We start from the raw sequence: 26742 nt of genomic DNA on the forward strand, positions 1-26742 counted from the left end.
ACGAGGAACACTACAGACAGTTACCCGCAGATCCGACCAAAGAACACACCCGTCAACTCAACAGACTGATCAAAACTTTTGATCTGGACCTTCAGAGTACCCTTTGTGCTCTCATCCCACGTACTCCCCACATTGGAGATCTCTATTGCCTCCCAAAAATACACAAGGCAAACACACCCGGCTGTCCCATCGTATCAGGCAATGGGACCCTGTGTGAGAACCTCTCCGGCTATGTCGAGGGCATCCTGAAATCCATTTAATAGTGGGAAATGAGGAAATGGCTTTAACTTTAAATAAGTTTTTTGTGTCGGTCTTCACGGTGGAAGACACAAATAGTTTACCGAATATTAACGATAGAGGGTTGGTAGGAGGAGAGGTACTCAATACAATTAATGTTACCAGAGAGGCAGTGCTTGGTAGACTAATGGGACTGAAGGTGGACAAGCCCCGGGCCCGGATGGAATGCATCCCAGGGTACTGAAAGAAATGTCAGAGGTAATAGCGGATGCGTTAGTGGTTATGTATCAAAATTCGTTGGATTCTGGGGTAGTGCCGGCAGATTGGAAAACGGCTGATGTTACACCGCTGTTTAAAAAAGGAAATAGACAAAAGGCGGGTTACTACAGGCCAGTTAGCTTAACGTCTGTAGTTGGGAAAATGCTGGAATCCATCATTAAAAAGAAATAGCAGGCGATCTGGATAAGAATGGTTTGATTAAGCAGACGCAGCATGGATTCATGAGGGGAAAGTCGTGCTTGACGAACTTGTTGGATTTTTATGAGGATGTGACTAGTGCAGTTGACGGAGGGGAACCGGTGGATGCGGTGTTTTTGGATTTCCAAAAGGCATTTGATAAGGTGCCTCACAAAAGGTTGCTGAAGAAGATTGGGTCACACGGAGTTGGGGGTCGGGTGTTAGCGTGGCGATTGGGGATTGGCTATCCGACAGGAAGCAGAGAGTCGGAATAAATGGGTGCTTTTCTGGTTGGCAGATGGTAACTAGTGGCGTGCCGCAGGGATCGGTACTGGGGCCTCAACTATTTACCATTTATATAGACGATCTGGAGGAGGGGACTGACTGTAGGGTAACAAAGTTTGCAGATGACACAAAGATAAGTGGAAAAGTGAATCGTGTGGAGGGCGTAGAAGGTCTGCAGAGAGATTTGGACAGGCTGAGTGAGTGGGCGAGGATCTGGCAGATGGAGTATAACGTTAACAAATGCGAGGTTATTCACTTTGGAAGAAATAATAGCAAATTGGATTATTATCTAAATGGAAAGAAATTACAACATGCTGCTGTGCAGAGGGACCTGGGGGTCCTTGTGCATGAGACGCAAAAACCCAGTCTGCAGGTGCAACAGGTGGTCAAGAAGGCAAATGGGATGTGGGCCTATATCGCAAGGGGGATAGAATATAAAAGCAGAGATGTCTTGCTGCATCTGTACAGGGCATTGGTGAGGCCGCAGCTGGAATACTGTGTGCAGTATTGGTCCCCTTATTTGCAGAAGGATATATTGGCTTTGGAGGGAGTGCAGAGAAGGTTCACCAGGTTGATACCAGAGAAGAGGGGTGTTGATTATGAGGAGAGACTGAGCAGATTGGGTTTGTACTCGTTGGAATTTAGAAGGCTGAGGGGGGATCTTATAGAGACCTATAAGATAATGAAGGGGCTGGATAGGGTAGAGGTGGAGAGATTCTTTCCACTTAGAAAGGAAACTAGAAACTAGAACTAGAGGGCACAGCCTCAAAATAAAGGGGGGTCACTTTAGGACAGAGTTGAGGAGGAACTTCTTCTCTCAGAGGGTGGTGAATCTCTGGAATTCTCTGCCCACTGAAGTGGTGGAGGCTACCTCATTGAATATGTTTAAATCACGGATAGATGGATTCCTGATCGGTAAGGGAATTTGGGGTTACAGGGATCAGGCGGGTAAGTGGAACTGATCCACTTCAGATCAGCCATGATCTTATTCAATGGCGGGGCAGGCTCGAGGGGCTAGATGGCCTACTCCTGCTCCTATTTCTTATGTTCTTATGTTCTTATGTTCATTGTACAAAAAACCCCCAGCTCCTGTTGTGACACTATGGACTTCCTACAGAAACTCAGCACATAGGGAGCAGTTGAATCAGGAGCACTCCTCATCACAAAGGATATCTCGGCACTCTACACCAGCATCCCCCACGAAGACGGCATTGCTGCAACTGCATCAGTACTCAATGCCGACAACTGCCAACCTCCAGATGCAATTCTACAACTCATCCGCTTCACCCTGGACCACAACGGGGCCGATTTTATCAAATCGGCTCTAAGTTCCGGGTGTGGTCGTAAATCAGACCCGTGCCCGGCAGCCGCGCTCCAGCGCCCCCATATGCCTTTTTTCGGCGTGGGTCCAGGGGCAGGGCCTAGCGCATTTGCATCTGTCGGAGCACCGAACTGCGCATGCGCAGCCCGGAGCCGACAGCACTCAGTGCGCCCGAGCGCGAAAGTCAAAGGCAGCACTGACAGTACTGCTGTCTGCGCTGCCTTTGACTTTCCCTGGGGGTGGAGGGGGGGGGGGGGGGTGATGTGATGTCTCTTCCCTGGGGGGAGGGGGGGCAGGGTGGTGATATGACGTCTCTTCCCTGGGGGGGGCAGGGGGTGATGTGACGTCTCTTCCCTGGGGGGGTGGGGGAGGGGGGAAATATGTGACGTCTCCGCCCCCTCAGGGGCAGAGACGTCACATCCCCCCTACCCCACCCCCCCTCAGGGAAGAGACGTCACATCCCCCCCCCCCCCCCTCCTCAGGGAAGAGATGTCACATCCCCCCCCTACACCCCCCCCCCCGCTCCCCCCCCCCCCCCCCCTCAAGGAAGAGATTCGGCGGTTCAGTTGCTGTGTTGAAGCCCTATCGGACTTGAATTCAGCAACACGGTAAATGCGTGGGCGCCGATCGGATCGGAGCCTCGTAAAGTGGGAATCCTTGGGTAAGTTGGGCGCGGGCTTCATTATGCCGATTTAAATGCATGCAAATGCATTTAAATCGGCCCGCTGGCCGATTCTTGCACGCGCCGGATCGGCGCCCGGATCAGCCGTTGGTAATGGCGCGATTGGCCTTGGGTCGGGTCTGGACCGCATTTTAGGCCCAACGCCCAACTTTACCACGATTTCGCGCCCGGAAACGGGCGTGAAATTTTGGTAAAATCGGGTCAACGTTTTCACCTTCAACAACCAGTTTTTTGTCCAGAAGTACGTAACAGTAATGGGGACCAAATTCGCACCTCAATATGCAACATCTTCATGCACAGGTTCGAACAAGACCTCTTCACCGCACAGGACCTTCAACCGTTGCTATATATTAGATACATCGATGACATTTTCTTCCTTTGGACTCATGGCGAACAATCATTGAAACAACGATATGATGACATCAACAAGTTCCATCCCACCATCAGATTCACCATGGACTACTCTCCAGAATCGGTTGCATTCTTGGACACATGCAACTCCATTAAGGACGGTCACCTCAGCACCTCACTGTACCGCAAGCCCATGGATAACCTCACGATGCTCCACTTCTCCAGCTTCCACCCTAAACACGTTAAAGAAGCCATCCTCTGCGGACAAGCCCTCCGTACTCTCAGGATCTGCTCAGATGAGAAGGATCGCAACAGACACCTACAGACGCTGAAAGACGCTCTGATAAGAACAGGATATGGCGCTTGACTCATTGATCGACAGTTCCGACGCGCCAAGCGAAAAACCGCACTGAACTCCTCAGAAGACAAACACGGGACACGGTGGACAGAGTACTTTTCGTCGTCTAGTACTTCCCTGGAGTGGAGAAGCTACGGCATCTCCTCCGGAGCCTTCAACATGTCATCGATGAAGATGGACATCTCGCCAAGGCCATCCCCACGCCCCCACTTCTTGCCTTCAAACAACCGCACAACCTCAAACAGACTATGGAATCATAGAGTCATAGAGGTTTACAGCATGGAAACAGGCCCTTCGGCCCAACTTGTCCATGACACCCTTTTTTTTAAAACCCCTAAGCTAATCCCAATTTGGCCCATATCCCTCTATACCCATCATACCCATGTAACTATTTAAATGCTTTTTAAAAGATAAAATTGTACCCGTCTCTACTACTACCTCTGGCAGCTTGTTCCAGACACTCACCACCCTCTGTGTGAAAAAATTGCCCCTCTGGACACTTTTGATTCTCTCACCTCTCACCTCAAATCTATGAACAAAGAACAAAGAACAAAGAAAATTACAGCACAGGATCAGGCCCTTTGGCCCTCCAAGCCTGCACCGACCATGCTGGCTGACTTAACTAAAATCCCTTACCCTTCCGGGGAGCATATCCCTCTATTCTCATCCTATTCATGTACTTGTCAAGATGCCCCCTAAAAGTCACTACCGTATCTGCTTCCACTACCTCCCCTGGCAATGAGTTCCAGGCACCCACTCTGTGTGTAAAAAATCTGCCTTGTACATCTCCTTTAAACCTTGCCCCTTGCACATTAAACCTATGCCCCCTAGTTTTAGACTCCCCTACTTTTGGGAACAGATATTGACTATCTAGCTGATCTATGCCCCTCATTATTGTATAGACCCCTGTAAGATCACCCCTCAGCCTCCGACGCTCCAGAGGAAAAAGTCCCAGTCTATCCAGCCTCTCCTTATAACTCAATCCATCAAGTCCCGGTAGCACCCTAGTAAATCTTTTCTGCACTCTTTCTAGTTTAATAATATCCTTTCTATAATAGGTGACCAGAATTGCCCACAGTATTCCAAGTGTGGCCTTATCAATGTCTTGTACAACTTCAACAAGACCTCCCAACTCCTGTATTCAATGGTCTGACCGATGAAACCAAGCATGGCGAATGCCTTCTTCACCACTCTGTCCACTTGTGACTCCATTTTCAAGGAGCTATGAATATGTACCCCTGGATCTCTTTGTTCCATAACTCTCCCCAACGTCCTACCATTAACTGAATAAGTCCTGCCCTGGTTCAATCTACCAAAATGCATCACTTCGCATTTGTCTAAATTAAACTCCATCTGCCATTCGTCAGCCCACTGGCCCAATTGATCAAGATCCCGTTGCAATTAGAGTCATAGAGTCATAGATGTTTACAGCATGGAAACAGGCCCTTCGGCCCAACTTGTTCATGCCGCACTTTTTTTTAAAAACCCCTAAGCTAATCCCAATTGCCCGCATTTGGCCCATATCCCTCTATACCCATCGTACCCATGTAACTGTCTAAATGCTTTTTAAAAGATAAAATTGTACCCACCTCTACACGCTGGCATCGTTTAAGACTTAGCTGGATAGTCACATGAGCAGTCTGGGAATGGAGGGATACAAACGAATGGTCTAGTTGGACCAATGAGCGGCACAGGCTTGGAGGGCCGAAGGGTCTGTTTTCTGTGCTGTACTGTTCTTTGTTCTTTGTACTACTACCTCTGGCATCTTGTTCCAGACACTCACCACCCTCTGTGTGAAAAAATTGCCCCTCTGGACACTTTTGTATCTCTCCCCTCTCACCTTAAACCTATGTCTCTAGTTTTAGACTCTCCTATCTTTGGGAAAAGTTATTGACTATCTACCTTGTCTATGCCCTCATTATTTTATAGACCTCTATAAGGTCACCCCTCAGCCTCCTACGCTCCAGAGAAAAAAATTGGAGATAACTTTCTTCACTGTCCACTATGCCACCAATCTTAGTGTCATCTGCAAACTTACTAACCATGCCTCCTATATTCCGTTGTCCGCAGCAAACTACCCAGCCTTCAGGAGAACAGTGACCACGACACCACACAATCCTGCCACAATCCAGCCTCTGCAAGACGTGCTGGATCATCGACACGGATGTCATCATCTCACGTGAGAACACCATCCACCAGGTACATGATACATACTCTTGCGACTCGGTCAATGTTGTCTACCTGATATGCTCCAGGAAAGGATGTCCCGAGGCATGGTACATTGGGGAGATCATGCAGGCACTATGACAACGGATGAATGAACACCGCTCGACAACCACCAGGCAGGAGTGTTCCCTTCCAGTCGGGTAACACTTCAGCAGTCACAGGCATTCAGCCTCTGATCATCGGGAAAGCATTCTCCAAGGCGGCCTCCACAACACATGACAACGCAGAATCGCTGAGCAGAAACTAATAGCCAGGTTCTGCACACATGAGGACAGCCTCAACCAGGATCTTGGGTTCATGTCACACTATCTGTAACCCCCACGACTTGCCTGGGCTTGCAAAATCTCACTAACTGTCCTGGCTGGAGAATATACGCACCTCTTTAACCTGTGCTTAACCCTCTCTCCACTCACATTGTCTGTACCTTTAAGACTTGATTACCTGTAAAGACTCGCATTCCAACTATTATCTTGTAAATTGAGTTTGTGTCTGTATAAGCCCTGTTTCTGAACACATCTCCCACTCATCTGATGAAGGGGCAGTGCTCTGAAAGCTAGTGGCTTGTGCTGCCAAATAAACCTGTTGGACTTTAACCTGGTGTTGTGTGACTTCTTATCAGGATTACCCCAGTCCAACGCCGGCATCTCACATCACAGTAATCGAAGTACCAGACAGATCAGGAAAAAGCATAGAACATAGAACATAGAACATAGAACATTACAGCGCAGAACAGGCCCTTCGGCCCACGATGTTGCACCGACCAGTTAAAAAAAAACTGTGACCCTCCAACCTAAACCAATTTCTTTTCGTCCATGAACCTATCTACGGATCTCTTAAACGCCCCCAAACTAGGCGCATTTACTACTGATGCTGGCAGGGCATTCCAATCCCTCACCACCCTCTGGGTAAAGAACCTACCCCTGACATCGGTTCTATAACTACCCCCCCTCAATTTAAAGCCATGCCCCCTCGTGCTGGATTTCTCCATCAGAGGAAAAAGGCTATCACTATCCACCCTATCTAAACCTCTAATCATCTTATATGTTTCAATAAGATCCCCTCTTAGCCGCCGCCTTTCCAGCGAAAACAATCCCAAATCCCTCAGCCTCTCCTCATAGGATCTCCCCTCCATACCAGGCAACATCCTGGTAAACCTCCTCTGCACCCTCTCCAAAGCCTCCACATCCTTCCTGTAATGTGGGGACCAGAACTGCACACAGTACTCCAAGTGCGGCCGCACCAGAGTTGTGTACAGTTGCAACATAACGCTACGACTCCTAAATTCAATCCCCCTACCAATAAACGCCAAGACACCATATGCCTTCTTAACAACCTTATCTACTTGATTCCCAACTTTCAGGGATCTATGCACACATACACCTAGATCCCTCTGCTCCTCCACACTATTCAAAGTCCTCCCGTTAGCCCTATACTCAACACATCTGTTATTCCTACCAAAGTGAATTACCTCACACTTCTCCGCATTAAACTCCATCCGCCACCTCTCGGCCCAACTTTGCAACCTGTCTAAGTCTTCCTGCAAACTACGACACCCTTCCTCACTGTCTACCACACCACCGACTTTGGTGTCATCAGCAAATTTGCTAATCCACCCAACTATACCCTCATCCAGATCATTAATAAATATTACAAACAGCAGTGGCCCCAAAACAGATCCCTGAGGTACACCACTTGTAACCGCACTCCATGATGAATATTTACTATCAACCACCACCCTCTGTTTCCTATCCGCTAGCCAATTCCTGATCCAATTTCCTAGATCACCCCCAATCCCATACATCTGCATTTTCTGCAGAAGCCTACCATGGTGAACCTTATCAAACGCCTTACTAAAATCCATATATACCACGTCCACTGCCCTGCCCCCATCCACCTCCTTGGTCACTTTCTCAAAAAACTCAATAAGGTTAGTAAGGCACGACCTACCTGCCACAAAACCATGCTGACTATCACCTATCAATTCATTACTCTCCAAATAACTATAAATCCTATCCCTTATAATTTTTTCCAACATCTTGCCGACAACAGAAGTGAGACTCACCGGTCTATAATTCCCGGGGAAGTCTCTGTTCCCCTTCTTAAACAATGGGACAACATTCGCTAACCTCCAAGCAAGACAGAGAGCAAGGGAAGTCCTGATTAAACTGCATTTATTTCAATGCAAGAGGACTGACGGGCAAGGCAGATGAACTCAGGACATGGATGGGTACGTGGGACTGGGACATTATAGCAATTACTGAAACATGGCTAAGGGGGGGTTCAGAACTGGCAGCTCAATGTTCCAGGGTACAGATGCTATAGAAAAGATAGAACAGGAGGTAAGAGAGGAGAGGGCGTTGTGTTCTTGGTTAGGGAGAACATCATTGCAATACTGAGAGGGGATATATCCGAGGGTTTGCCTAATGAGTCTATATGGGTAGAATTGAGAAATAAGAAGGGGGAAATCACTTTGATAGGGTTGTACTATAGGCCCCCATATAGTCAGCGGGAAATTGAGGAGCAAATATGTAAGGAGATGACAGACAGCTCCAAGAACAATAGGGTGGTAATAGTCGGAGATTTTAACTTTCCCAACATTGACTGGGACAGCCATAGTATTAGAGGATTGGATGGAGAGAAATTTGTTGAGTGTATTCTGGAGGAATTTCTCATTCAGTATGTGGATAGCCTGACTCGAGAGGGGGCAGAACTTAACTTCCTCTTGGGAAATAAGGAAGGGCAGGTGACAGAAGTGTTAGTGAGGGATCACTTTGGGACCAGTGGCCATAATTCCATTAGGTTAAAGATAGCTATGGAAAATGATAGGTCTGGCCCAATAGTTAAAATTCTAAATTGGGGCAAGGCCAATTTTGATCATATCAGGCAGGAACTTTCAAAACTTGATTGGGGGAGTCTGTTGGCAGGCAAAGGGACATCTGATAATGAGATATTATGGGGTTAAATATCGCATGCTGTTGTGAGTTGATTTTGAAATGACAAGCTTAAGACATCTGTGATTAACGAACTTACCCATTAACAGTTCTCTTTCTTTCAACATAACCACATTACGACCTTAGATATGGTTAACCTGACTCGAACAAAGGGTGTCTTGTGATTAGCTATATTGTATCAGACCGCATGTGACCATGAAGATTGTAAGACTACATAAAGGGGGACTGTCCCATTATTCAGCATGCCTTTGCTACCTGACTCCCAGCACTGAGTGGAGGTTACGTAGCAAAGGTTTGCCAGCTTGCATATGTAAGAAGAATAAAGAACTTTTGAATCGGACAACAGTTGGTGTTTGCCTTTGCATCAGGGACAGAAGAGTCTCATGAAAACGAACATAACAGTAAGTGGGAGGCTTTCAAATGTGTGTTAACCAGGGTTCAGGATAAACACATTCCTTTTAGAGTGAAGGGCAAGGCTGGTAGAAGTAGGGAACCCGGGATGACTCAGGATATTGAAGAAGGAGGCACATGCATAGGCAGCTGGGATCAAGTGAATCCTTGAAGAGTATAGTGGGTGTAGGAGTAGAGTTAAGAGAGAAATCAGGAGGGCAAAAAGGGGACACGAGATTGCTTTGGCAGATAAGGCAAAGGAGAATCCAAAGAGCTTCTACAAATGCATAAAGGGCAAAAAAGTAACAAGGGAGAGAATAGGGTCTCTTAAGGATCAACAAGATCATCTGTGTGCGGATCCACAAGAGATGGGTGAGATCCTAAATGAATATTTCTCATCAGTATTTACTGTTGAGAAAGGCATGGATGTTAGGGAACTTGGGGAAATAAATAGTGATGTCTTGAGGAGTGTACACATTACAGAGAAGGAGATGCTGGAAGTCTTAAAGAGCATCAAGGTAGATAAATCCCCGGGACCTGATGAGGTGTAACCCAGGACGTTGTGGGAGGCTAGGGAGAAATTGCGGGTCCCCGAGCAGAGATATTTGAATCATCAACAGCCACAGGTGAGGTACCTGAAGATTGGAGGGTAGCAAATGTTGTGCCTTTGTTTAAAAAGGGCTGCAGGGAAAAGCCTGGGAACTACCAGCCGGTGAGCCTCACATCTGTAGTGGGTAAGCTGATAGAAGGTATTTTGAGAGACAGGATCTACAGGCATTTAGAGAGGCAAGGAATAATTCGGGACAGTCAGCATGGCTTTGTGAATGGAAAATAATGTCTCACAAATTTGATTGAGTTTTTTGAAGGGGTAACCAAGAAGGTAGATGAAGGCAGTGCAGTTGAAGTTGGCTGCATGGACTTTAGCAAGGCCTTTGACAAGGTACGATATATAGGCTGTTACATAAGATTAAATCTCACAGGATCCTGGATGAGGTAGCCAATTGGAGACAAAATTGGCTTAAGAACAAAGAACAAAGAACAATACAGCACAGGAACAGGCCCTTCGGCCCTCCAAGCCCGTGCCGCTCCCTGGTCCAAACTATTCTTTTGTATCCCTCCATTCCCACTCCATTCATATGGCTATCTAGATAAGTCTTAAACGTTCCCAGTGTGTCCGCCTCCATCACCTTGCCTGGTAGCGCATTCCAGGCCCCCACCACCCTCTGTGTAAAATATGTCCTTCTGATATCTGTGTTAAACCTCCCCCCCTTCACCTTGAACCTATGACCCCTCGTGAACGTCACCACCGACCTGGGGAAAAGCTTCCCACTGTTCACCCTATCTATGCCTTTCATAATTTTATACACCTCTATTAAGTCTCCCCTCATCCTCCGTCTTTCCAGGGAGAACAACCCCAGTTTACCCAATCTCTCCTCATAACTAAGCCCCTCCATACCAGGCAACATCCTGGTAAACCTCCTCTGTACGCTCTCCAAAGCCTCCACGTCCTTCTGGTAGTGTGGCGACCAGAACTGGATGCAGTATTCCAAATGGGGCCGAACCAACGTTCTATACATCTGCAACATCAGACCCCAACTTTTATACTCTATGCCCCGTCCTATAAAGGCAAGCATGCCATATGCCTTCTTCACCACCTTCTCCACCTGTGACGTCACCTTCAGGGATCTGTGGACTTGCACACCCAGGTCCCTCTGCGTATCTACACCCTTTATGGTTCTGCCATTTATCGTATCGCTCCTCCCTACATTATTTCTACCAAAATGCATCACTTCGCATTTATCTGGATTGAACTCCATCTGCCATTTCTTTGCCCAAATTTCCAGCCTATCGATATCCTTCTGTAGCTTCTGACAATGCTCCTCACTATCTGCAAGTCCTGCCAATTTTGTGTCGTCCGCAAACTTACTGATCACCCCAGTTACACCTTCTTCCAGATCGTTTATATAAATCACAAACAGCAGGGGTCCCAATACAGAGCCCTGCGGAACACCACTAGTCACAGGCCTCCAGCCGGAAAAAGGTCCTTCCACTACCACCCTCTATCTTCTGTGACCAAGCCAGTTCTCCACCCATCTAGCCATCTCCCCCTTTATCCCATGAGATCCAACCTTTTTCACCAGCCTACCATGAGGGACTTTGTCAAACGCTTTACTAAAGTCCATATAGACGACATCCACGGCCCTTCCCTCGTCAACCATTCTGGTCACTTCTTCAAAAATCTCCACCAGGTTAGTGAGGCATGACCTCCCTCTCACAAACCCATGCTGACTATCGTTAATGAGTTTATTCCTTTCTAAATGCGCATACATCCTATCTCTAAGAATCTTCTCCAACAACTTCCCCACCACGGACGTCAAGCTCACCGACCTATAGTTACCTGGGTTATCCTTCCTACCCTTCTTAAATAATGCCACCACTTAACAACACCAGGTTAAAGTCCAACAGGTTTATTTGGTAGTAAAAGCCACACAAGCTTTCGGAGCCCCAAGCCCCGACTACCATCATGACTACCACTTAATGACAGAAGACAGAGGGTGGTTGTAGAGAGTTGTTTTTCAAACTGGAGGCCTGTGACCAGCGGTGTGCCTCAGGGATCGGTGCTGGGTCCACTGTTATTTGTCATTTATATTAATGATTTGGATGAGAATTTAGGAGGCATGGTTAGTAAGTTTGCAGATGACACCAAGATTGGTGGCATAGTGGACAGTGAAGAAGGTTATCTAGGATTGCAACGGGATCTTGATCAATTGGGCCAGTGGGCTGACAAATGACAGATGGAGTTTAATTTAGACAAATGCGAGGTGATGCATTTTGGTCGATTGAACCAGGACAGGACTTACTCAGTTTTTGATAGGGCTTTGGGGAGAGTTATAGAACAAAGAGATCTAGGGGTACATGCTCCTTGAAAGTGGAGACACAGGTGGACAGGGCGATAAAGAAGGCATTTGACATGCTTGGTTTCATTGGTCAGAACATTAAATACAAGAGTTGGGACGTCTTGTTAACGTTGTACAATACATTGGTAAGGCTACACTTGGAATACTGTGTACAGTTCTGGTCACCCTATTATAGAAAGGGTATTGTTAAACTAGAAAGAGTGCAGAAAGGATTTACTAGGATGCTACTGGGACTTGATGGTTTTAGTTATAAGGAGAGGCTGCATAGACTGGGACTTTTTTCTCTGAAGCGTAGGAGGCTGAGGGGTGATCTTATAGAAGTCTATAAAATAATGAGGGGCATAGATCAGCTAGATAGTCAATATCTTTTCCCAAAGCTAGGGGAGTCTAAAACTAGAGGGCATAGGTTTAAGGTGAGACGGGAGAGATACAAAAAGATCCAGAGGGACAATTTTTTCACACAGAGGGTGGTGAGTGTCTGGAACAAGCTGCCAGAGGTAGTAGTAGAGGCGGGTACAATTTTGTCTTTTAAAAAACATTTAGATGTTACATGAGTAAGATTGGTGTAGAGTGATATGGGCCAAACGCAGGCAATTGGGACTAGCTTAGTGATAAAAACTGGGTGGCATGGACAAGTTGGGCCGAAGGGCCTGTTTACATGCTGTAGACCTCTATGACTCTATGGCAGATGCAGTATAATTTGGATAAATAAGTTCATAAGACATAGCAGCAGAATTAGGCCATTCGGCCCATCGATTCTGCTCCGCCATTCCATCATGTCTGATATGCTCCTCATCCCCGTTTTCCTGTCTTCTGCCCATAACCCTTCAATCCATTCTTAATTAAAAATCTGTTTAACCCCTCCTTAAATTTACTCACTGTCCCAGCATCCACCACACTTTGGGGTAGCGAATTCCACAGATTCACAACCCTTTGAGAGAAGTAGTTTCTCCTCAACTCTGTTTTAAATTTGCTGCCCCTTATCCTAAGACTATGACCTCTCATCCTAGAATGCCCTACCAGAGGAAGCATCCGTCCCATGTCTACTTTATCCAAACCTTTTATCATCTTGTATACCCCAATTTGATCTCCCCTCATTCTTCTAAATTCCAGAGAGTATCGGCCTAAACAGTTCAATCTCTCTTCATACGACAAATCACCCATCTCTGGAATCAATCTAGTGAACCTCCTCTGAACTGCCTCCAATGCCACTACATCTTTCCTCAAATACGGGGACCAAAACTGTGCACAATACTCCAGGTGCGGCCTCACCAATGTCTTGTATAGTTGCAACGATACTTCCTTACCTTTATATTCTGTTCTATTCTATAAATGTGAGGTAACAAAAACGGGAAGACGGATTACTATCTGAATGGCCATAAATTAGGAGAGGGGAATGTGCAACGAGACTTGGATGTCCTCGTACATCAGTCACTGAAGGTAAGCATGCAGGTGCCACAGGAGATAAAGAGGGCAAATAGTATGTGCACCTTCATAGCGAGAGGATTCGAGTACAGGAGTCTTGCTGCAATTATGCAGGGCCTTGGTGAGGCCACACCCGGAATATCATGTGAAGTTTTGGTCTCTTTATCTGAGGAAGGATGTTCTTGCTCTGGAGGGAGTGCAGAGTAGGTTTATCAGGCTGATTCCTGGGATGGCGGGAGGAGAGATTGAGTTGGTTAGGATTATATTCACTGGAGTTCAGAAGAGTGAGGGGAATCTCATAGAAACCGATAAAATTCCAACAGGACTAGACAGAGTAAATGCAGGAAAGGTGTTTTCAATGGTGGAGGAGAGCAGAACCAGAGGTCACGGTCTGCAGGTACGGAGTAGGCCATTTAGGACAGAGATGAGGAGAAATTTCTTCCCCCAGAGAGTGGTGAGCCTGTGGAATTCACAGAAAGCAGTTGAGGCCAAAACATTGAATACTTTCAAGAAGGAGTTAGATATTTCTGACTTGGAAATATCTGTTCCTTCACAGTCGCTAACTCAAAATCCTGGAATTCTCTTCCTAATGGCATTGTGGATCAACCCACAGCACATAGACTGGAGCGAATCAAGAAGGCAGCTCACCACCTGTGGTGAACCATCTTTGGTTCCCACTGGATAGTACTGAGCCAGGGGCTGGCCAGTACTACAAGGATGTACATATGTTACTGTTGGGTTGTGCTATTGTTGCTGTTGGGGTTAGGGTGGGGTTGTTACACCTTTGTACTGTAGTGTTGTGGCACATCCCAGTCGGGCTCCGCCTCCTGGGAGAGGTATAAGAGTCCCTGCTCTGGCCGGGACCCCTTCAGTCTGGGATAGTGTATATAAGTTCTGGCAGCTTCATTACAGTAAATAAAAGCCTTTCATTTACTGAGCTTCAGGCCTCGTGTTTGAGTAGCGCATCACCACCACCTTCTCAAGGGCAACTAGGGATGGATAATAAATCCTGGCCAGCCAGTGACACCCATGTCCCACGAATGAATTTAAAAAAAATTGCACTTGAGGTGAAGGAGATCAGGGGGTGAATGTGGGATCAGGCTTTGAGTTAGATTATCAGCCATGACCAGAATGAATGGTGGAGCAGGCTCGAGGGGCTGAATGGCCTCCTCCTGCTTCTGTTTTCTATGTGTCTGTGCAAGGATGGGTACCGACTACACAGCTTAGCCAATGTGCACAAGGCATCAGGGAATTAGCAACATAAATTAAAATGGACAGAGGTTGCGGGAGTTATGCTGTTACCATGAACTGTGATGTACAGATACTTCTAAATCCAGCTATGCCAAAAGATATCCTGGACACATCCAAGATCATGTCACTCGCTTTACTCGACCTGATCATCAACAGTCACCCCCTCAACAATGTCTTCATCTTCAATGCTATCACAGGTTTGACTCTGATACTGACCACTTGCTGGTGTGTAGCAAGATCAGGCTACACTCAAAGAAATTATTACACTCCCAGAAGAAAGATCATCTGGGATTGCATACCACTGACCCAGGAATTAATCAGACTCTTACAGACAACAATGCCCATGGCTGGAGAGTGGTGTCAAAGTGGGATCATCTGAACAGCACCATGTATAACTCTGCACAGCACTCAGTGTGTGTCCTAGGCAAAACGGGCAGGGGAATTCTGGGGAACAAAGCTGGACAGTTATTTGATGTGACCGTGGGGAGCATTTTAGTCATAGAAACCACAGCACATTGTCATTTATGTTTATTAGGAAAAAGGGAAAAATGGATTGCAAAATTGGGGGAAGGCAGATTTTATTAAAATAAGGCAGGATCTGGCCTGTTATGATGATTACAAAGGCCACGGGGGATCATCAATAGATCTACCCATGGGCTTGGTACAGTATGAGCTTCCTTACTGAGCGAATGAAAGCTTGTCCAATGGGAGGGAGCCAGTGGGAGTAGTTTGCCCGACCCGATGTTGTAAGTCCCGAGGTGAAGGCTACCTGAGTGTACGCCGCTGGCACGGCACTTTCCTTTGGTGCGCAGGAAAGGGTGTTGCTCTCTGGCCACGGGGGAGATCACAGTAAGAAGTCTCACAACACCAGGTTAAACCTGGTGTTAACCTGCTTTAACCTGGTGTTGTGAGACTTCTTACTGTGTTTACCCAAGTCCAACGCCAGCATCTCCACATCACGGTGGAGGTGCCAGATGACTGGAGAACAGCTAATGTGGTTCCGCTATTTAAGAAGGGTTGTAGAGACAAACCAGGGAACTACAGACCAGTGAGTCTCATGTCAGTGGTAGGAAAACTATTAGAGAAACTTCTGAAGGAGAGCATCTATCTCCAGGGGCAAAGCTTGAGCAGGAATAGTCAGCATGGCTTCGTCAGAAGGAGGTCATGCCCAACAAATCTGATTGAATTGTTTGAGGAGGTGATCAGGTGTGGAGACGAGGGTAGTGCAGTCGATGTAGTTTATATGGATTTCAGCAAAGCCTTTGACAAGGTCCCACATGGGAGATTTGTAAAGAAGGTAAATTCACATGGGATACAGGATGATCTGACAAGGTGGATTCAAAATTGGCTTAGTGGTAGGAGACAGAGGGTGAAGACAGAAGGCTGCTTTAGTGACTGGAAGCCAGTGTCCAGTGGCGTACCACAGGGATCTGTGTTGGCCCCCTATTATTCATCATTTATATAAATGACATTGATGACAACAGAACACAGAACAAAGAACAGTACAACACAGGAACAAGCCTTTCAGCCCTCCAAACCTGCGCTGATCACGTCGTCCTATCGAGACCAACCGCTTGTATCCCTCTATTCCCTGCCTGTTTATATGTCTATCCAGATAAATCTTAAATGTCACTAATGTGTCTGTCTCAACCACCTCACTTAGCAGTGGGGGTGAGGATTAGTAAGTTTGCGGATGACACAAAGATTAACCGGGTGGTTAACAGTGAGGTGGAGTGTTCTGGGTTACACAAGTGTGAGTGCATGCACCACCATAAAATGTACTAACACAATTAGATTTGCACCAACATGCACACTCACTGACACCCACACTACTGATACATGTACATGCATTGAGATGCACAGACACTGACTTACACACACACACTGTCACACAGACCCACGCACAAGACCAGAAAGGAAGATCAGAAGGATCTTGGGGTCCGAGTTCATAGGACGCTCAAAGCAGCATCGCAGGTGGAGGCTGTGGTTAAGAAGGCGTATGGAATACTGACCTTTATCAATAGAGGAATTGAGTTTAGAAATCGGGAGATAATGCTGCAGCTGTATAGGACCCTGGTCAGACCCCACCTGGAGTACTGTGCCCAGTTCTGGTCGCCTCATTACAGAAAGGATGTGGAAGCCATAGAAAGGGTGCAGAGGAGATTTACAAGGATGTTGCCTGGATTAGGTGGCATGCCTTATGAGGATAGGTTGAGAGAGCTAGGTCTTTTCTCCTTGGAGAGGCGAAGGATGAGGGGTGATCTGATAGAGGTGTATAAGATGTTGAGAGGTATTGATAGAGTGGATTCTCAGAGGCTTTTACCCAGGGCTGAAATGGTTGCCACAAGAGGTCACAGGTTTAGGGTGCTGGGGAGTAGGTACAGAGGAGATGTCAGGGGTAAGTTTTTCACTCAGAGGGTGGTGGGTGCGTGGAATCGGCTGCGGGTAGTGGTGGTGGAGGCGGATTTGATAGGGTCTTTTAAGAGATTTTTGGATAAGTTCATGGAAGTTAGTAAGATAGAGGGTTATAGGTAAGCTTAGTAGGTAGGGACATGTTCGGCGCAACTTGTAGGCCGAAGGGCCTGTTTGTGCTGTAGCTTTTCTATGTTCTATGTTCTAAGGCACATGTATGAATACCCACTAATGCAATTAGATGCAAACTGACGTGCACATGCACCTGGGCACAATCTGACACATGCTCATACGAACACAGACATGCACACAGTAACACACTGACACGCTCTAACTCATACACAGAGATGCTCTACCCCGCAAACTGACATGCTCTAACACACACTAACATGTACGCACTGACAATCAGACATACTCATGTTGAGACACACTCACATATAGAACCATAGAACATTACAGCACAGAAACAGGCCTTTTGGCTCTTCTTGCCTGTGCCGAGTCCCACTGATCTGCACCTGGACCATATCCCTCCACACCTCTCTCATCCATGTATATCAGCAAAAATATATTCCTGTGATAAAGAAGGAATGTAAGAAAAGGGATAACCAGCCGTGGATAACTAAGGAAATAAAGGAGAGTATTAAATTAAAAACCGATGCGTACAGAGTGGCCAAAACTAGCGGGGAATTAGAAGATTGGGAAAGCTTTAAAAAACAACAAAGAACTACTAAGAAAGCAATAAAGAAAGGAAAGATAGATTATGAAACTAAACTAGCACAAAATATAAAAACTGAAAGTAAAAGTTTTTACAAATATATAAAAAGGAAAAGAGTAGCTAAAGTAAATGTTGGACCCTTAGAAGACGAGATGGGGGATTTAATAATGGGAAACGAGGAAATGGCCGAGGCCTTAAACAAGTTTTTGTGTCGGTCTTCACGGTAGAGGACACAAATAGCTTACCGAAAATTGACGGTCGTGGGACTGTAGGGGGTGAGGTCCTTAAAACGATTACTATTACTAAAGAGGTAGTGCTTGGTAGGCTAATGGGACTAAAGGTAGACAAGTCCCCGGGCCCGGATGGAATGCATCCCAGGGTACTGAAAGAAATGGCAGAAGTAATAGCAGATGCGTTGGTTGCAATTTATCAAAATTCGCTGGACTCTGGGGAAGTGCCGGCTGATTGGAAAACAGCTAATGTGACGCCACTGTTTAAAAAAGGAGGTAGACAAAAGGCGGGTAACTACAGGCCGGTTAGCTTAACGTCCGTAGTTGGGAAATTGCTGGAATCCATCATTAAAGAAGAAATAGCAGGACACCTGGAAAAAAATGGTTTGATCAAGCAGACGCAGCATGGATTCATGAAGGGAAAGTCGTGTTTGACAAATTTACTGGATTTTTATGAAGATGTAACGAGTGCAGTTGACAGAGGGGAACCGGTGGATGTGGTGTTTTTGGATTTCCAGAAGGCATTCGATAAGGTGTCTCACAAAAGGTTGCTGCAGAAGGTTGGGGTACACGGAGTTGGGGGTAAAGTGTTAGCGTGGATTGAGGATTGGCTATCTAACAGAAAGCAGAGAGTCGGAATAAATGGGTGCTTTTCTGGTTGGCAGTTGGTGACCTGGATGAGGGGAGATTTGATAGAGGTGTATAAAATGAGGGCGTGGAAGGATGGATTAGTAAATTTGTGGATGACACGAAAGTCGGTGGAGTTAGAAACATAGAAACATAGAAAACTACAGCACAAAACAGGCTCTTCGGCCGCCACAAGTTGTGCCAAACATATCCCTACCATTTAGGCCTATCTATAACCCTCCATCCTATTAAGTCCCATGTACTCATCCAGGAGTCTCTTAAAAGACCCGATTGAGTTTGCCTCCACCACCACTGACAGCAGCCGATTCCACTCGCCCACCACCCTCTGTGTGAAAAACTTCCCCCTAACATCTCCCCTGTACCTACCCCCCAGCACCTTAAACCTGTGTCCTCTCGTAGCAGCCATTTCCACCCTGGGAAAAAGCCTCTCAGAGTCCACCCGATCTATGCCTCTCAACATCTTATATACCTCTATTAGGTCTCCTCTCATCCTATGTCTCTCCAAGGAGAAAAGACCGAGCTCCCTCAGCCTATCCTCATAAGGCATGCCACTCAATCCAGGCAACATCCTTGTAACTCGCCTCTGCACCCTTTCAATCTTTTCCACATCCTTCCTGTAATGAGGCGACCAGAACTGAGCACAGTACTCCAAGTGGGGTCTGACGAGGGTCTTATATAGCTGCATCATTATCCCCGGACTCCGAAACTCAATCCCTCGATTGATAAAGGCCAGCACACCATACGCCTTCTTAACCACTTCCTCCACCTGCGGGGCCGATTTTAGAGTCCTATGGACCCGGACCCCAAGGTCCTTCTGATTCTCTACAGTACTAAGAGTCTTTCCCTTTATATTGTACTCCTTCATCCCATTTGACCTGCCAAAATGGACCACTACGCATTTATCTGGGTTGAAGTCCATCTGCCACTTCTCTGCCCAGTCTTGCATCCTATCTATGTCCCTCTGTAACTTCTGACATCCCTCCAGACTATCCACAAACCCACCAACCTTTGTGTCGTCAGCAAACTTACCAACCCATCCCTCCACTTCCTCATCCAGGTCATTTATGAAAATGACAAACAGCAAGGGTCCCAGAACAGATCCCCGGGCACACCACTGGTGACCGACCTCCATTTAGAAAAAGACCCATCTATACACACTCTCTGCCTCCTTTGGGCAAGCCAGTTCTGGATCCACAGGGCAGCAGCCCCTTGGATCCCATGCCCTCTCACTTTTTCTAGAAGCCTTGCATGGGGGACCTTGTCGAACGCCTTGCTAAAATCCATATAAACCACGTCTACCACTCTCCCTTCGTCAATGTGTTTAGTCACATTTCCGGAGAACTCCACCAGGCTCGTAAGGCATGATCTGCCTTTGACAAAGCCATGTTGAGAATTCTTGAGCATACTAAACCTCTCTAAATGCTCATAAATCTTGTCCCTCAGGATCTTCTCCATCAGCTTACCAACCACTGAGGTTAGACTCACCGGTCGGTAATTTCCTGGGCTATCCCTATTCCCCTTCTTGAAAATAGGAACCACATCTGCAATCCTCCAATCCTCCGGCACCTCTCCCGTCTCCATCGACGATGCAAAGATCATCGCCAGAGGCTCTGAAATCTCTTCCCTCGTCTCCAACAGTAAGAACATAAGAACATAAGAACATAAGAAATAGGAGCAGGAGTAGGCCATCTAGCCCCTCGAGCCTGCCCCGCCATTCAATAAGATCATGGCTGATCTGACGTGGATCAGTACCACTTACCCGCCTGATCCCCATAACCCTTAATTCCCTTACCGATCAGGAATCCATCCATCCGTGCTTTAAACATATTCAGCGAGGTAGCCTCCACCACCTCAGTGGGCAGAGAATTCCAGAGATTCACCACCCTCTGGGAGAAGAAGTTCCTCCTCAACTCTGTCTTAAACCGACCCCCCTTTATTTTGAGGCTGTGTCCTCTAGTTTTAACTTCCTTACTAAGTGGAAAGAATCTCTCCGCCTCCACCCTATCCAGCCCCCGCATTATCTTATAAGTCTCCATAAGATCCCCCCTCATCCTTCTAAACTCCAACGAGTACAAACCCAATCTCCTCAGCCTCTCCTCATAATCCAAACCCCTCATCTCCTGTATCAACCTGGTGAACCTTCTCTGCACTCCCTCCAATGCCAATATATCCTTCCTCATATAAGGAGACCAATACTGCACACAGTATTCCAGCTGCGGCCTCACCAATGCCCTGTACAGGTGCATCAAGACATCCCTGCTTTTATATTCTATCCCCCTCGCAATATAGGCCAACATCCCATTTGCCTTCTTGATCACCTGTTGTACCTGCAGACTGGGCTTTTGCGTCTCATGCACAAGGACCCCCAGGTCCCTTTGCACGGTAGCATGTTTTAGTTTGTTTCCATTGAGATAGTAATCCCATTTGTTATTATTTCCTCCAAAGTGTATAACCTCGCATTTATCAACGTTATACTCCATTTGCCATATCCTCGCCCACTCACTCAGCCTGTCCAAATCTCTCTGCAGATCTTCTCCGTCCTTCACACGATTCACTTTTCCACTTATCTTTGTGTCGTCTGCAAAATTCGTTACCCTACACTCCGTCCCCTCCTCCAGATCATCTATATAAATGGTAAACAGTTGCGGCCCGAGTACCGATCCCTGCGGCACGCCACTAGTTACCTTCCTCCAACCAGAAAAACACCCATTTATTCCGAGTCTTTGCTTCCTGTCGGATAGCCAGTCCCCAATCCACTTTAACACACTACCCCCAACTCCGTGTGCCCTAATCTTCTTCAGCAGCCTTTTATGGGGCACCTTATCAAACGCCTTTTGGAAATCCAAAAACACCGCATCCACCGGTTCTCCTCCATCAACCGCCCTAGTCACATCTTCATAAAAATCCAACATGTTCGTCAAGCACGACTTTCCCCTCATGAATCCATGCTGCGTCTGATTGATCGAACCATTTCTATCCAGATGCCCTGCTATCTCCTCTTTAATAATGGATTCCAGCATTTTCCCTACTACAGACGTTAAGCTGACCGGCCTATAGTTACCCGCCTGGGGTACATCCCATCCGGACCTGGCGACTTACCTATCTTGATGCCATTCAAAGATTCCAGCACAACCTCTTTGTTAAAGTCCACTTGTTTTAGACAGTGCGGAGGGAAGTGGCAGGTTACAGAGGGACATAGATAAGCTGCAGAGCTGGGCTGAGTGGTGGCAAATGGAGTTTAATGCGGAAAAGTGTGAGGTGATTCACTTTGGAAGGAGTAACAGGAATACAGAGTACTGGGCTAATGGTAAGATACTTGGTAGTGTGGATGAACAGAGGGATCTGGGTGTCCATGTGCATAGATCCCTGAAAGTTGGCACCCAGGTTGATAGGGTTGTTAAGAAGGCGTACGGTGTGTTAGCTTTTATTGGTAGAGGGATTGAGTTTCGGAGCCAGGAGGTCATGCTGCAACTGTACAAAACTCTGGTGCAGCCGCATTTGGAGTATTGCGTACAGTTCTGGTCGCCGTATTATAGGAAAGATGTGCAAGTGTTGGAAAGGGTGCAGAGGAGATTTACCAGGATGTTGCCTGGTATGGTGGGAAAATCGTATGAGGAAAGGCTGAGGGGCTTGAGGTTGTTTTCGTTCGAGAGAAGAAGGTTAAGAGGTGACTTCATAGAGGCATACAAGATGATCAGAGGATTAGATAGGGTGGACAGTGAGAGCCTTTTTCCTCGGATGGTGATGGCTAGCACGAGGGGACATAGCTTTAAATTGAGGGGTGATAGATATAGGACAGATGTTAGAGGTAGGTTCTTTACTCAGAGAGTCGTAAGGGCGTGGAATGCCCTGCCTGCAGCAGTAGTGGACTCATCAACATTAAGAGCATTCAAATGGTTATTGGATAAACATATGGATGATATTGGAATAGTTTAGATTAGAGGGGCTTTAGATTGGTTCCACTGGTCGTCACAACATCGAGGGCCAAAGGGCCTGTACTGCGCTGTAATGTTCTATGTTCTATGTTCTCAAGTGCAATACCTCACACTTGTCTGCATTAAACTCCATCTGCCATTTTTCAGCCCATTTTTCTAGCTGGCCTAAATCCCTCTGCAAGCTTTGAAAACGTTCCTCACTGTCCACTACACCTCCAATCTTTGTATCATCAGCAAATTTGCTGATCCAATTTACCACATTATCATTATATTATTTGAGGGAGCTCGGGCTGTTCTCTCTGGAGCGGAGGAGGCTGAGGGGAGACTTAATAAAGGTTTATAAAATGATGAAGGGGATTGATAGAGTGAACGTTCAAAGACTATTTCCTCGGGTGGATGGAGCTATTACAAGGGGCATAACTATAGGGTTCATGGTGGGAGATATAGGCAGGATATCAGAGGTAGGTTCTTTACGCAGAGAGTGGTTGGGGTGTGGAATGGACTGCCTGCAGTGATAGTGGAGTCAGACACTTTAGGAACATTGAAGCGGTTATTGGATAGGCACATGGAGCACACCAGGATGATAGGGAGTGGGATAGCTTGATCTTGGTTTCAGATAAAGCTCAGCACAACATCGTGGGCCGAAGGGCCTGTTCTGTGCTGTACTGTTCTATGTTCTATCATCCAGATCATTGATTATGGATGACAAACAACGATGGACCCAGCACTGATCCCTGTGGCACACCACTAGTCACAGGCCTCCATGAGATGTTAAAGGGTTAACATCCCATGAATTGCCTATGATTTTGGGGTTTTTTTATATAAGAAATGTGTGCTTGTACTTTTGAGCTTTGCAAACACAGCTGGTTGTTGCAAGATAAGGTGAAGTAAGTTCTTAGCTAAAAACTGATTCATTTGTTGTCTGGAACAATTTGTGCTGGTAGCATATTCCCTATATCAACTCCTAATGTGTCCTTGTTTCTGAAAGATAAAACTCGTTCTATGTGCAAAATAGAGTCCCAAGATATATGGGAAACGTTTATTATCTCACACTGGAACAATGGACGTGTAGTTTCTATGGCAACTGGGGGTGGGGGGGCGGATTCGACATATTTATGTTTTTTCTTTAACTGTCTCTGTATTTTTTTCTTGCTGTTGCTCAGCACGTGATTTGGGTGAAGTAATACTGAAGTAATACTGAAGTAATACTGAAGTAATACTGTGTACGTGACTGCTGTAAAAAGAGTATAAAACGAGGGACTGCCCCTTTTCTTCGGAGAATATCGCTCGGCTAGACTCAGAACACTTTGCTGAGTTAGAAAAGCGATCCTCCAAAAAAGCTTGTACTTGCTTGAAAATAAAGGACTAGGCTTTCTTATAAAGATCAGTGTTTTGCTCTTGTATCAAGTACATAAGGGTTTCTGAAAACGAACCTTGACATTTACTCAGAGAAGCAATCTTCCACAACCACTCTTTGGCTTCTTCCATTGAGCCAATGTCTAATCCAATTTACTACCTCTCCATGTATACCTAGCGACTGAACCTTCCTAACTAACCTCCCATGCGGGACCTTGTCAAAGGCCTTACTGAAGTCCATGTAGACAACATCCACTGCCTTCCCTTCATCCACTTTCCTGGTAACCTTCTCGAAAAACTCTAATAGATTGGTTAAACATGACCTACCACGCACAAAGCCATGTTGACTCTCCCTAATAAGTCCCTGTCTATCCAAATATTTGTAGATCCTATCTCTTAGTACTCCTTCCAATAATTTACCTACTACTGACGTCAAACTTACCGGCCCATAATTTCCCACATTACTTTTTGAGCCTTTTTTAAACAACGGAACAACATGAGCTATCCTCCAATCATCTGGCACTTCACCCGTGGATACCGACATTTTAAATATATCTGCCAGGGCCCCTGCAATTTCAACACTAGTCTCCTTCAAGGTCCGAGGGAATACCCTGTCCGGTCCTGGGGATTTATCTACTCTGATTTGCCTCAAGACAGCAAGCACCTCCTCCCCTTTAATCTGTATAGGTTCCATGACCTCCCTACTTGTTTGTCGTATTTCCATAGACTCCATGCCAGTTTCCTTAGTAAATACGGATGCAAAAAACCCATTTAATATCTCCCCCATTTCTTTTGGTTCCATACAGAGCCGACCACTCTGATCTTCAAGAGGACCAATTTTATCCCTTACTATCCTTTTGCTCTTAATATACCTGTAGAAGCTCTTAGGATTATCCTTCACCTTGTCTGCCAAAGCAACCTCATGTCTTCTTTTAACCCTCCTGATTTCTTTCTTAAGTAGTTTCTTGCACTTTTTATACCCCTATATAGGACCATCCTCGGTCTCAGAAACAACTTTTGCTTCACTGGCTGTTTCCACAGTGATCCATCGATCACACAATCCAAACACCATCACTGACTCAGCAATTGGGAGAAACTGCTTGCTGGCCATTAGTGATTGGCTTGTGTTAACAAATCTTACTGAGCGACTCACCAAATCGCAGTCACCGAGATCCAGAGATTCCAATGTCTTGTTTAGCTGAAGCATTGTTGCAAAGTGCATTCCACCCGAGTTGCCAATTTTATTCCCATTCATCCTCAGAGTCTTCAGTGATCTGTTCAACTGCATTAAGATTGGAGTGAGATTGTGGCCTTGCGATTCGGAATAAAGTTTAATCAACAGATTTAAATTCAAAGCTTTTTTATCTCCCTCAATGCAACTCTGGGACCCAAACTACCCACCAATCCCAGCACATCTTCACTTTTAACCTCATTTGAAAGAACCATCCAATCCCAAATCAGCTCAAATCCCTCGCTCGCTTGGAAAATATCCATCCCCATCTCTCCCTCTCCCAACCTTACAAGGAACGCAGAGGAACACTCAAGAGAGAAAGAAACATAATCCCCAAAACACCGGCTCTATTTCCTGTGACCCCATTGAAAGGCTAACTCACCCAAACCAGCTACAACCTGTCCTCCTGCCATGGGTTTTCATTGGACAGTACGGCACAGTGGCACAGTGGTTAGCACTGTTGCCTCACAGCACCAGGGACCTGGGTTCAATTCCAGCTTGGGTGACTCTGTGGAGTTTGAACGTTCTCCCCGTGTCTGCATGAGTTTCCTCTGGCTGCTCTGGTATTGTCCTAGACTCCAAAGATATGCAGGTTAGGTGGATTGGCCATGCTGAATGCCCCTTAGTGTCCCTCGATATATAAGTTAGTGGCATAAATATGTGGGGTTACTGGGTAAACCTGCTTAAGAGTCGGTGCAGACTCGATGGGCTGAATGGCCTCCTTCTGCAGTGTAGGGATTCCATGATATGATTCTAGATGTTAACTGCTGTTTCCAGTGGGTTGGATCAGTGGCTGCTGTGTGACATGCACAGTCTGGCTGTGGCTGACAAAGTGTCCATTGAGCCCCCAGGGCAGGACTGGTTCCAAACCCATCCTCATAGTTCAGATACTCACCTGCAAACCTTTGGCCAACCATTCAGCTCCATGACGGCCAATGTCATTGCACATCAGATTGAGATCAGTAAATGTGCTGGATTCCTAGGAGGTGAAGATTCAGGTGTGATATTAACAGGATAACAATCAGGACAGAATCCCCAGACACAGCCACACAAAGATGATTTATCCACAGATATTTGCAACAGATGAGCAGATTCAAATCATTACTTCTGTTAGATCAATCCCAAAATAGTATCCCTGCCCCACTCTCTCCCCATAGCCTTGTATTAATCCCAAATTAATCCCACTCTCCCGCTCTCTCCCCACAGCCCTGTATTAATCCCAAAACTATCCCACTGCCTCCGCTCTCTCCCCATAGCCCTGTATCAATCCGAAACTAATCACACTGCCCCGCTCTCTCCCCATTGCCCTGTATCAATCCCAAACTAATCCCACTGCCCCGCTCTATTGCCATAGCCTTGTATCA

At 46.4% G+C, this 26742-nt stretch overlaps 1 protein-coding gene across 1 annotated transcript in view; it reads right to left on the reverse strand.

The window, feature by feature from the left end:
• lrrc34 (leucine rich repeat containing 34) overlaps positions 1-26327 on the reverse strand; it is an 89931-nt gene extending 63604 nt beyond the window's left edge. Inside the window, exons 1-2 of the mRNA XM_078203762.1 lie at positions 26274-26327; positions 25301-25429 (exon numbers count right to left, since the gene is read on the reverse strand). Of these exons, the coding sequence (XP_078059888.1) occupies positions 25301-25429; positions 26274-26327 (183 nt within the window). The remainder of the gene's footprint in view (positions 1-25300; positions 25430-26273) is intronic.
• Positions 26328-26742: the final 415 nt, after the last annotated feature.

The sequence above is a fragment of the Mustelus asterias genome, chromosome 3 (assembly GCF_964213995.1).
Source record: "Mustelus asterias chromosome 3, sMusAst1.hap1.1, whole genome shotgun sequence".
Lineage (NCBI taxonomy): Eukaryota > Metazoa > Chordata > Chondrichthyes > Carcharhiniformes > Triakidae > Mustelus > Mustelus asterias.